At 39.9% G+C, this 13,359-nt stretch overlaps 1 protein-coding gene across 3 annotated transcripts in view; it reads left to right on the plus strand.

Moving 5' to 3' along the window:
* SYTL5 (synaptotagmin like 5) overlaps positions 1 to 10,529 on the plus strand; it is a 182,287-nt gene extending 171,758 nt beyond the window's left edge. For all 3 annotated transcript variants that reach the window (XM_073358234.1, XM_073358241.1, XM_073358250.1), the window contains 4 exons: positions 1,335 to 1,443; positions 2,958 to 3,093; positions 5,787 to 5,995; positions 7,229 to 10,529. In XM_073358234.1, the coding sequence (XP_073214335.1) occupies positions 1,335 to 1,443; positions 2,958 to 3,093; positions 5,787 to 5,995; positions 7,229 to 7,371 (597 nt within the window). In that variant the 3' untranslated portion in view covers positions 7,372 to 10,529. The remainder of the gene's footprint in view (positions 1 to 1,334; positions 1,444 to 2,957; positions 3,094 to 5,786; positions 5,996 to 7,228) is intronic.
* The last annotated feature ends 2,830 nt before the right edge of the window (positions 10,530 to 13,359 follow it).

The following is a 13,359-nucleotide window of genomic DNA, read 5'->3' on the forward strand; positions in this document are numbered from 1 at the left end:
CAGTATCTTGATGCAGTGTTCAGAATGTAATTCCAGGCATAGCGTATTGCCCTGATACTCAGTGTTGTCATAGTGGGCAGCACTTCATGTATCATAGGCATAGAATTGTAGGGCTGAAAGGGATCTGGAAAGGTCAGAAAGTCCAGTTCCCTGTACTGAGGCAGGACCAAATAATCCTAGACCATACCTTGTACTTGTCTGTCCAACCTGTTCTTAAAAACCTCCAGTGATGAGGATTCCACAACCTCCCTTAGAAGCCTATTTCAGAGTTCTCCCTCCTTATAGTTAGAAAGCTTCTCTTAATATCTAACCTCAATCTCCCTTGCTGCAGATTAAGCCCCGCAGATCTAGGTATCTGGATCCAACACACCTTTAAGCTCCAAGTTTGTGAAGCACATTCATAAACTCTGATTGTATGCGTTGTCCCATTGACATCAATGGGGCTACCGGTGTGAGCAAAGTTAGGTACATACTTAAATGTTCCACAGGATTGGGAATTTAATGAAATTTCATGAACAATTTCTCTATTGTATTCCATTTCTCTAGGAGAAATCACTGTTTACTGATATATGATTGGTTTATTTTATGGGTAGGGGAGGCCTACAAAAGCAGCTAGTTTTTAAAAATGAGTTTATAATTCATTTTTTTATTTAAATTAAAAAATACATAAGTCTAATATTGCTTTTGAATAATGTTATAAAAAAGCATAGAGCACGCTTCTTCTGGACTGGATTTAGAAATTTAATGGGGAAAAAGAGGTGCAGAATGTTGAGAAATGATGTTTGGGAAGAAGAGGAAAAGACATTTGGGAAATAATATTTGTATCCATAAATCTCTGTTCTGTTTCAGGGACAGATTATGCCCTCTTATTCCAACAATAATCCTATTGAAATCAATGGGGCTAGTTATGGAGTAAGGTGCTAATCAACATGAATAAGGGTATTAGAATCTGGCCCTAAATTAGCTACAGTTTATATATCCAGCTTACTCGGACCTGTTTGTTTGCTGTAAATCAGTGCGTGACATGGGTTGGAATTTTTCTTCATTCTAACAAACCGAATTTCCCTCTCCCGTTTATGTTTACTGAACAGCATTTAGTGCAGGGCATGTGATGTCTGTTCTTCTGAGCTTTTTGCACTTCCTAGACTATTACATTTTCAAAAATGTGGCTGTCTATATTCAATCACTGAGGGCTAATTAGCTCTGAGCACTGTGCAGTGGCATGACCTATTTAAGCATATATCATGGCTTACATGTACAATGAAAAAAATTGAAAATGAATGGGTGAATTATTAAGCTTAGTTGGATTTCTGTTTTTCTTTCCTCTCCATCAGCTGGAGGTTGCAGCAGATATCGGGCTTCAGTATAAAGGAGAGCTGATAGTTGTTTTACACTACATTCCCCCTGAGAAAAACCTAATGCTTCCCCTTGGACAGTTTCAAGGTAAAATGAACATTGATGGCAGCATCCTCTAAGTACTGGAAATAACTTGTATGATGAAAGCTGAGTTATGAAGTAACAGAGTTGCAGAAGGTTGAAGTTCTGTGGAAATAAATTAGGCACCTATATCTGAGGGAATTTTCAAAGGAAAGATGATGCTCCCCTGCCCCCAGTAATGAGATGCCATTTATGCACCATTAGGAGTTGTTGCATGGCTGTGACATCATTAAAAAGACCCAGCTGGTCAATAGCCATGGTTTAGGACAGTTATTATCCAAAGCAATACTCTAATCCTGAGTTGTTGTGCAGTCTGGTTTTAAACAGTACATGGATGATCAGAGTAATGGGGCTAGCACAGTTCCTCTCAGGAGATCATCCTTACTGATACATACCTCACTGTTCAGAACCTTTTTACATGATTTAGTCTACAATTTCCTTTGCTCAGTTTCATCCCATTACTCCTACTGTAATTATATCCCTGAGGATCCTATTAGAATTGTCTAGGGTGGTCCATTATAGTCCTCTGAAATGGGCAGTGTTTCTGTGGAGGAAAATATTATTAGTTACTACATGTACTGCAGTAGTGTCCAGAGAAGTGATCGTCCAAAGAGGTAGCAATGACCAGATAGTAATTCTGTTCTTGGACACACAGTATACATACAGACCATAGACAGAGAGATTTGAGAACAATAGAAATTTATTGCCAAAAGAGACAATACTACTTTGCAAGCATTGGTAGCATAGGCTCTTTTCTCAGATGAATTACATTCAGTTTATTAGTAGTAAATTCCAAGGTCCTCTGCTATAATCTGGTAGTCTTTGGTCTGAGGAAACCAGTTGCTGCATATAATAATTTGTATGCCCCAGATTTCTTGAATTCTTAAGTATTAATCTTACTCAGAAAGCACAGTGACAACAGAGCTGTGAACGAATGCCCTTCCCAGCACGTGGAGCTGAACAATTTTTATATTCACTAATCTAGATCTTAACTAAATCATTAAAAAAACTCCATGCAGCAAGGTATCTCTTCTGGAGTGAACTTGTACCATATATGTCTGTATATCAGGCTTTGAGAGAGATGTTTCAGATTCTGCCTATGGGGGGAGGCTGTCTGATAAGAGCTCTTCTTTGCCACCACAACTCAGAATGTATTATTTGCCATCTGTAATAGCAGAGAAGAGGAGAGGATTTAAAGAAAACTTGACCTTTTCCCTTCAATGTATTAGTACTTCCATATTTGTACTTGGAGACTTAGGACAACCCAGCCCTGTAATGTCTGTCAAGGATTGACCACATCTGAGTCAATTTTTTTTTACCGGGTGTGGGGTGATCTCCTCCTTTTGCCCGACCATGTTTACAGATAAAGGACCAGATTGTAAACGCAAGCAGTGCTTCACTCCACGGATGGTCCTGTTGAAGTAAACAAGTGGCAGAGTCTGTCCAAAAAGGCTTACATTTCCAAACTGGTTTTGCAGTATGAAGTTCTTGATTTTGTTGTTGGTTTGTCTTATGTACAGGAAAGAAGAGTTTAAAAAAAGGAAAGAAAGGAAAGACACAGCTACCTTCTGGGGGTATGTTGGAGGTCCTCATCAAGGAAGCCAAGAATTTAACAGCTGTGAAGTCAGGAGGCACTTCTGACACATTTGTTAAAGGGTAATTTTTACTTTCCCATGTTTTGCATAGCACATCAAGAGTAAAACTAGCTTTTGCATTAAATCCTAGTTTATCTGATCAATATCATTTTTGTCTGATAGCTACTCAACTTTACTCCTGAAAAAGAACTTGCACCTCAAAATGGAGTTTAACCTCTTTGTCCACTATATTTAAATTTAGGTCATAATATGTGATTTTAAATAAGAGCTTTAATTTTGCTTTGTAGACTTCAAAATGTGGCTTTGAAATTTGACATTAAGGGTAAAACTTTTTTTTTAAAAAGATGAGCATGTGCTATATGTATACATACTATATATACATTTCTGTAATACAATATGATTTCATATATATAATGTGTCAGGTTTTTGCTGTATACATATGCCTCATTATATTATTTATCTTTTAGCATTTAGAGTCCAAAGTTAATATCCCTGAATAAGCAGAAAATATTTGCTATAGGAACACACTTACATTTGTATAAATAAATATAATCCTATGTGACTGATGATACTAGAGTCATCATAAATGTGAGAATGGCACTCAAGGTGTTAAATGAGTGAAATATGGACAGCTGACAAGAGTGCTTCTCCTTGCCATTTTCCCTGTCAATAAAAGCTTTCATAGTTGCTTGTTTTACATATAGTTGTGTGTTTGTTGAAGTGAAACCCTTGACAAAGTTTCACCACTAACCTGATGCCCCATATGGATTCACCTCCTCTCCGGACCAGCTAAACCATTCTTCTCAGAGTGGTCAATTGTTCCTGAGGTTATAAAAATATTTCTGAAGGAAAAATATTTTGCTTTTGCTATAGCTCAAATTGTCTCAAGTGACAAATGTATTTTTGCAAGTTTTCCTGGGGCAGATATACCCAGAATTCATTGTAAGGTTTTCACCCTGCACCTCCTATTCACACGATCCAAGTGCTGTACGATCAATGTACTGAGTACATTTTTTTAGGCACAAAGAGCAATCCATAGGCTTATTTTATGTTGGTTTGCTCAGTGCTGTTTTCTCTATGGTTGGCTATGACTATGAGAAAAGCGTTTTTGTTTAAACAGGAAAACAAAGAAACAGATTGTCTGGTCCCTCACTCTCCTCTCCGCAGCTCGTACACACTTGAGATATGGAGTTTACACCAGGCTAAGGGGAATTTTTGTTGTTGGAGCCCCTTGTTGACGAATTGGCAGCACATTGCTGTTGCTGACACTGTGGACTGTCTCTGGCTAGCTCATCACACACATCTGTTGTTGCTGGCATGGGTTGTTTTATGTAAGTGGAGCTTGAACCAATTTCCTTTGGACAAACAATTTTCCATCAGGTTACAAGGTTTTTAAAAATATATTTTCTATAGCTGAGATGAACCCATAAACTGTACTGGGGGAAGGGTAGGTACAGACTAGGGAGGTTTGTCCACTGCTCTGACTTTGAAAATTATATATTGTGTTTACAAAGTTTCAAGAAAAGAGTACTCTGGTAAAAATATAAGGCTTATGGAGTTGAAAAAATTGTCAGACTTCATAGCATCAGGGGCTCTGTGTTTTTTCCAGGAATCAGGCCTCTGGTATAAATGTAAACATAAGCTTATTTCCATTCAAGGGGACAATCTGCTACTGTTCCTTCTCTACCAACCACTTATTTTTGCCCAAGTTAGGTTAAATGTGTGTATCATCATGGAATAGTGTTGCTTCTCACCATGAATCTGAAACTCTTACTCACATGGAGAAGCATTGTTCTCCATGAGGAATCCCACTGAAATTGAGAGTTTTGTGGTTAAAAGCAGTGCCTTAACCTGGGGCAGAGGAGAGCTGGATTCAATTCCTGTCTCTGACCCAGACAACCTGTTCAAGTCACTTGGGTCCCAATTCAACACAGCACTTCGGCATATGCTTAACTTGACTTCAGTGGGATTTCAACATGTGCTTAAATGCTTTGCTGATTTGGGGTAATCTCTCTCTGCCTTGGTTTTCCATCTGTAAAATGGAGATAATACTGCTTCCTTTCTCCCATCCTTTCTCTGTTTTGTCTATTTAGAAGGAAAGGTCATCAGGGAATGGACAGTTCTCACTATATGTTTGTACTGAACTCAGCACAATGGGGCCCTGATTTTGGCTGACTTCTAGGTGATACTGTAATACACTCGATTACATTAATAAAAGTTGCAATTCTTCAACAAAAAAACCTCAAAAACAGACTCCAACGAGAGACTGCTGAATTGGAATTAATTTGCAAACTGGATACGATTAACTTAGGCTTGAATAGAGACTGGGAGTGGATGGGTCATTACACAAAGTAAAACTATTTCCCCACGTTTATTCCCCAGCACTGTTCCTCAGACGTTCTTGTCAACTGCTGGAAATGGCCCACCTTGATTATCACTAGAAAAGGTTTTTTCGCCCCCGCTCTCCTGCTGGTAATAGCTCACCTTAAGTGATCACTCTCGTTACAGTGTGTATGGTAACATCCATTGTTTCATGTTCTCTATGTATATAAATCTCCCCACTGTATTTTCCACTGAATGCATCTGAAGAAGTGAAGTGTAGCTCACAAAAGCTTACGCTCAAATAAATTTGTTAGTCTCTAAGGTGCCACAAGTACTCCTTTTCTTTTTGTAATACAAATGATAAATATGACTGACCTGAAGTCCCATCTACCTGTTTTTTTTCTTCTCTTTCTTTCTATTTGTCTCCCTCAGATATCTGCTCCCAGATAATAACAAAGCAACAAAACATAAAACTCCTGTCATAAAGAAGAGTGTGAACCCTCACTGGAATCACAGCTTCACTTTCAGCAGCTTGAATCCTACAGATCTACACAATGTCTGCCTAGAACTGACAGTCTGGGACAAGGAGTCACTCTCCAGTAACATCTTTTTGGGAGGTGTCCGTTTGAGCACTGGAAGCGGTAAGGGCTCTGTTTGACTGGGAATCATCACTTTGTTCAGCACGTGTCTCATAGCCATGTAAAGGATGGAAATGTTGTGAATATGGGGCACAGAGGAACTATGAGAAATGAAAAAAGAGTGGCTTAGTAGCCTAGAGGCAACTTATTTCTTTATGCTATCCAGTGAGAGACATGAGTTTGTTACCCTCCTTTAACTAGGCTTCCAAAGCCAACTGGGACTGAGAGAATTATGGACACACTTCTTACCATCTGAGTGAGAAATGAGAGTTTCATGTTACTCAGCAGCAATGCTTCTGGCTGATGAAGGGGCAGTTATGAAGAAAGAGTCATCCATTCCTCCTCAGCTAGGAAGCCAATGGTTGTGGGATAGAGCCATGTTAGGCCCATGGTGTACCTATTTTGTGGCTACCAAGAGGACTTTAGTCTCCAGCTAATTGATAAAAATCCAACATCTTTCAGGATATATACATTATTTATTTGTTTTTTAAACTTGTAAAAGTTTTTTTTTAAAATCACAATGGGGAGGTGCTGGATTTACAAGACCAGAAAAAACCCCAGCCAAACCCAGGCTGACAAATCACCTTTTACATTTTCTATTGCATGATTATTTTTGAGATATTTCTAAAAATCTTTGTTCGTTTACTTATGAAATACTTTTGGTTTCTTTGTTCTTTATTTTCCTTTTGTGATCTGCCAGGTTTTTTTCCCTCAGTAGATAAATGTAAACCCTCCTCCCCGGAAAAATTCATAATTTTTGTAAGGCACATGCCTGATAGTACTGCCTTGCACACAGCAGTGAAGTGAAGGAGAAGGCTGTCTTTCTGTACCCTCTTGAGAGAGAAGGCGGGTGAGGTAATATCTTTTATTGGACCAACTTCTGTGAGTGAGTGAGACAAGCTTTGAAGCTACACAGAGCCCTTCTTCAGATCTGGGAAAGGTACTAAGAGTGTCATAGCTAACTACTTATGCTAAACTATCTGTTCAATTTTCTGTTTAGCTGTGACACTCTTAGTACCTTTCCCAGATCTGAAGAAGGGCTCTGTGTAAGCTCGAAAGCTTGTCTCGCTCACCCACAGAAGTTGGTTCAATAAAAGATATTACCTCACTTACCTTGTCACTCCAATATCCTGGGACTGACAGGGCTACAACAACACTGCATATACCTTCTTGAAACAGATGAGGAGCCACATCTCACTAGCATGCCAAAACTCTCCATGTTTTTTCAATTGCCAGGTATAAGTAATGGGAAGGAAGTTGATTGGATGGATTCTCACGGGGAAGAGCAGCACGTCTGGCAAACGATGATGGACCGTCCCGGAGCTTCTGTGGAAGGTATATTAATGCTGAGATCTAGCATGGGAAAACGCAGACTCTGAGAACAAATGGCTTGCACAAGGATAAACTCCAGCTGTTTCGCTGACGTGACTTTTAACTGTTGTGGGGTACCACAAGGATGCCTGGTGTTAGTGGAATTCAGTCTGTTGTAACTTTGCACATGCGAAAGTGAGGAAGAAAGACTCCTCTTTGCCTTGGATTTTAAGGCTCCAGAATTGGATTATAATGCATTCTGCACTTTTGTGCATCCGTATTCTTAAGACAATGCTCCTTAAACTAGTGAAACTCCTACTGAAGTCAGTGAGAAAGATACCTGAATATAGAATTCAAAATCAGGCTTTGTCTCAGAGACAGAAATATGGTCTACTAGTGTCAACATCCATGAAGAATATGGAGCAAGCAAATGTTTTAGTCGTTTGATGACTAATGATTATTTATGGTATAAGCCAATTTGAAGCAACTCAAAAGTTTGGTATTTGAAATGAGATTAGAAACCAACAGATTCCAAACAGTCTGAAAGAATAATTAGCAACATCCCTTCCCCCTGTTTACATGTTCAGTTATTTGAACTGTGCATGACAGCAAGCCTTGCAACAAGCATCACTGCAAGAAAAGCCAATACACTGCACACAGCAGCCATTATTTGGGTATTTAGAAATAGGCAGCAGATGTGCGGATATAAAATAACAGGAATGCTGTACTCTGCAGTGATGCGTGTGCGGTGTGTTTCAGTGCCCCATTGAGAATGCAAGCTATGGTTCCCCTGGGTCAAAGAGCCTCTTATGAAAACAGATTATTATACATCCCTACGCAGCTTCCAGAACTAGGCGCCGTTACTTATGGCTGCATTATAACTTTTGCTTATAACTCATTTAATAATTCAGACATCACTGTACAGAAGAGGAGAGAAGTTCAAACATCTGTTAAAATAGATGAGATGCTGATGTTTACCCACACGTGCTGTTTCAGGTTTAATAGTCCCCAATTCAGCAAAACATTTAAGGAAATTATCTAATTAAGCGTATGCCTAACTGCTTTGCTGAATGGGAGTTTAAATGGGGAAGTTTTTGGCATGGGTTGGAATCCTATTCAAGCGTATCCTGCTGATTTATTAATTATTAACCATGAGATGATGTAGAATGGGATTTTGCTGCTGAATGTTACTAATATGGGTCGTTGCACTTATAGTACTAATGCATTTTAATATAAAAATGTTGTCTTACTATTTCAATTACTCCATGTTAAATGGCATAGTTGTTCTATATTAATTTGGTTTCCTAAAGACTGTTTTGTGTCTAATGAGATCTGTCCTGCTCTCAATACACGAAGGAATTATACACCCCACCAATCTTACATTTTCTGCCACTAAGAACTAGACCACCATGTGTACAGAGCACAATGCTTTCTATTCCTGCTTACGGGCTGTAGCTGTGTTTATACAGCAACGGAACCATAGCAAGGAGAATAACTGACCCTTACCAAATGCAACAGGTACAGTGTTTGCAGATTTATGTGATACACTAAGTTCAGCACTCATGTGCTATGGTGATAAGTACCTTATACAAACCTAAGAAACAGCAATACATTGGGTAAATTAAGTTTCATCTGAATGATCCATAATTAAAATCGTGCTCCCTGTCATCAACAGTAAATACATCTACTGCTATTCTCATCCTTAATTATTTTTCAAGCATTTTAAGACAGTATCACTGTGAAAAATATTTAGCAACCACAAACAAAATAAACCAATAAAAAAACTCTGTCACCTCCACCCCATATATAAGTACAGATTCTCTCTCTTCTTTTTCTCATATGGTCAGAATTCAGACCCTAAAGCTTTCCCTGAAGAAGAGTTACCACAATCATGCTTATTTGAGAAGTAAAAATCCTGCCATTCACAGTGCAAGAATAGCAGAAGCCCCAGGTTTTATGACATGAAGTACTAATGGCTAAACAACTACAGCTTGAGTTTTGTATCTGAAACTGAAGAAATGCCCTGTCCACTACAATTATATCTCCCATTTACATGGCGTGAAACTGCTGAACATGTCACAAGCTACTTGTTAAAATAATAATGTTGTAAAGTTAGGGTGAAAATATATATGTTTTTAAATATCCCTTTGTTTGCATTACAAAGAACACCATAGGTTACAAAAACAGATTTCCAAAAATCTAGGACAAGACTTTGAAAAGTGACGAGTGATTTTGGGTGCCCAATTTGAGACACTTTAAAGAGCTCTGATTTTCAGGAAGTGCTGACACCTCTCCTCTGATAATCAGGCCCCTTTAAAGCAGCTCACGTTGGACACCCAAAATCAGCAGCTGCTTTTAGAAGATCCTGGCTATAATTTTCTTTCTTCCATTTGGCTGTTTACATTTGTTTACTTTTGGAATTTCACTCAGGGCAGTGAAATGAGACTAGTCTGTTTCTAGTCAATTTTACTTTCCTATTTTCATGGTAGTGGGGGTAGTTCTGTTCACAAAAGCCCAGAGGAATGTATAATTTAAAGTACAGAAACAAAACACACCCCGATGCACTCTTTTTTATTAAAATTTTCACAATAATTATTTTAAAAATGGGTTTTCTTCAACAGTTGTCCCCTCAAAAAATAGCCTATATTTGGGGCCTAAACTACCTCATCTCTTTAATGGACTCAGAATCTGGATTTCCTAAGGGGTTTACATCACAGACAGATGTTTGTTTTAGGAGTGGTTACATTACACTGACCTAGAGGCTCAAGCTCTGTTTTCATTTGCTATGTGTTTGGCCAAATTTTAAAAAGGTAACCGTTATTAAACTAAAGAAAAAGATTGAGGGTATAATCCTGACCCTATTGAAGACCGTGGTAATTTTGCCATTGACTTCAGTAGGGCCAGGATTTCACCCTGAGTTTTAGCCTCAAAGGTTGAGTAGTATGGGCCAGATATTAAAGAGGCTCCATCCATTATCTGTAGTTTTATATTAGGTATTTGGAATAAGACAATAAATTCCAAGTGGGAAGTATTTCCGCTAGGAGGCTGCTGTTTGTTTGATGGATGGGTTCTGGACTGTGCAGTGAGTGTCTCACAGCTTAGTTCAGACAGTTTAGTTTTTGTTTTATTTTAATGTAGGCCTATCACACATGGCTCTAAATCAGGGATGGGCAAACGTTTTGGCCCGAGGGTCCCACTGGGGAATAGAAATCGTATGGTGGGCCATGAATGCTCATAAAATTGGGGTTGGGTTGCAGGAGGGGGTGCAGGCTCTGGGGTGGGGCTGGGTACGAGGAAATTGAGTTGTAGGAGGGTGCTCTGGGCTGGGACCAAGGGTTTTGGAGGGTGGGAGGGGGATCAGGGCTGGGGCACAGGAAGGGGTGCAGGTTCTGGGGTGGGGCTGGGGATAAGAGGTTTGGAGTGCAGGAGGGTGCTTGGGGCTGGGATCGAGGGATTTGAAGAGCGGGAGGGGGATCAGGGCTGGGGCAGGGGGTTGGGGCGTGGGGAGAGGCTCAGGGGTGCAGGCTCCGAGCAGCGCTTACCTCAAGCGGCTCCTGGCTGCAGTGGCATGTCCCTTCTCCAGCTCCTACATGGAGGCGCAGCCAGGCAGCTCTGCACGCTGCCCTATCCACAGGCACTGCCCTTGCAGCTTCCACTGGAGTGCATAGGAGCCGGAGCGGGGCCATGTTGTGGCTTCCGGGAGCTGCATGGTGCGGCCCCAGCACCCCGGCTGGAGCGTCGGAGCGGGGCCAAGCCACATGGTGTGGCTCACGGGCTGGCTTAAAATGATCTGGCCCGTGGGCCGTAGTTTGCCCACCCCTGCTCTAAATGAATCAATGCTCAGTGAAAAACAATGCTGTAAACCCCAGCAACTATTTAGAAAGCTTTTGTCTTCAGTGGTGTGATCAGTACGTTTGCAGAAAGCATTTGGTGTGTGGAAAACATTGTCACATTAATAATACCCTTTAAGTATCTGTTCTCTTCTTTATATAAATGATGTATGGGATGTGAAAAGCACAAGATAACTGATTGCACATCTGACTTTTTGTTTTCCAGATATTTGATTAATTGCTTATAATTCTGTGCCATTATGTACTGGGTGTCACCAGACTGAGCACAAAGATGGCCAATAAGGGGCCAAGTTAAAACCTCCCTTGTGTATAGATTTGTGGCACTGAAAGTACATGAACAATTACTCAAGGCAGATTTCTACAGAAATCTCAATCTAATTACTCTTACATTTAACCCTGATTTATAAATTCTAGTCCTGAATAATAAGACTTGACACAGTAGATAATTCTAAACTATTCGTTAGCACAGTTTTATATAGCTACAATACTGGGGAACAAGAAGAATCTTTTTTAACCGTATTGATTTAAAAAAAAAAAAGTCAAGCACAATGCAGTATATTAAAATACGTATTTTTCTAACAATTTAACTCTAAAGCTTCATTCTCTGCCTTACTCTTCTTCTAATAATCAGTGGGTTTAACTTATTTAAAAAGCTTGAAATTACGAACGTTAAAAACTATAATAAAAGATACAAATATCACAGTAAAATCTTGAGCCAGAGCAATAAACATCTCCTTACACTGCCTTGTCACTGCCCATTGCTCAGGCATCTTGTCTCTAATGAGATCTGACATTTTATCAATGCACCCCTTTTCTTTGCATTAGCTAATGAGCTATGGGAGGGATGTCGCAAAGGCATAGAGGGTGCCCCTTCATCCTCCTTTGAGACTCACGCTGTCATTGCTTTTCTGTGGCCCTATTGCAAGAAGTTCCAACATCACTTTCTCAGTTGGCAGCTCAGCAAAGTGATTTTGTACCACCCTTCTCATGGGGCTTTTGCTGGCAAACCTGAGAGAAGGGTTCTTGGTGATAAGTGCTGTTTATCATGGTGCATTGATTAAGTCAGAACCTTACCACATCGTGCCCCTTTCGATAAAGATTACACTAGGGAGACATAAAACTAGCCCTTGCTTTTCAGAGTAAAGACTTAATTGTGTAATCTCATGTTATATATGTCCCCGCTTGGTTAGCCTGTGTAATTTGCCATGCTTCTGAGTAATGTTCTGGAAGAAGTTTACAAAAGTACAACAGCAAAGCAAGCTTTGAATATCCTAAATCATTGATTGAAAAGACTAAAATACAGGAGGATGACAGTTGAAACTGTGTCCCCTCCCCCAGTCCCATTTGTGTTCCTTTTAATTCTGGATCACATCCACCATTAAAAAGGGGGTTCAAAGTCACAGTACCACAGTCACCTTGTTTATCAGCTCACATGCTACAATAAAGGTGGCACCTGAATCTTCCCATAGTTCTCCCTCTCACCCCTCCCTGTAGCCTTCAATAAATCCTCCACTAAGGATCACATCTGATATGTCAGATTCTTAAATTCATGGTTGCATCTAAATGCTGGCCTCAGATGGCAAGGACCCTGGGCAGTGCATAGTAGTCACAGGCCCACTTTGATACTGGATACTAATTTTTAGCTCTTTGCAAAAATAGCAAAACAACAACACACAACCCAACATCAGCAAACAAACAAAAGATTCTTCCTTAGAGCTGACCTGCATGCAGAATGGTAATAATGCATTGGGAACTTTATTTTTTAGGTTTTTAAAAAACAATATATATTCAGAGATGCTGACAGCAAGATTTAGGAGGCCTGAGATACAGGCTGTGGGAAGGGGTTGGATCTGAGCAATTCCCATAGGGGATTGCAAGCTCTAAGTAGTAATGGTGCATTCTTCCTTAATTGTCCATGAGATGCGCTAGACCATGTTAGCAGATTCCAAACACTGTGCCCAATGGGTTCCCTAGCTGGTGATTGATAGGTGAGGGGTGATGTCTGACATAGTGGTGATAATGCACATGTAGCTACAGAGTGTATATTAATGCTAGTGCGTGAGCCTGAACTTGTGAGCAAGTGGCTTTTGAGAATCTATCCTTCCCACATCCTGTGTCATGATTTAGATTAGCTATTACAATAGTTCTCATTTGTGACCATGAATTATACACAGCTACATGCTTCTAGTCCTCTTCTGGAGAACT

Source organism: Lepidochelys kempii, chromosome 1, assembly GCF_965140265.1.
Source record: "Lepidochelys kempii isolate rLepKem1 chromosome 1, rLepKem1.hap2, whole genome shotgun sequence".
Lineage (NCBI taxonomy): Eukaryota > Metazoa > Chordata > Testudines > Cheloniidae > Lepidochelys > Lepidochelys kempii.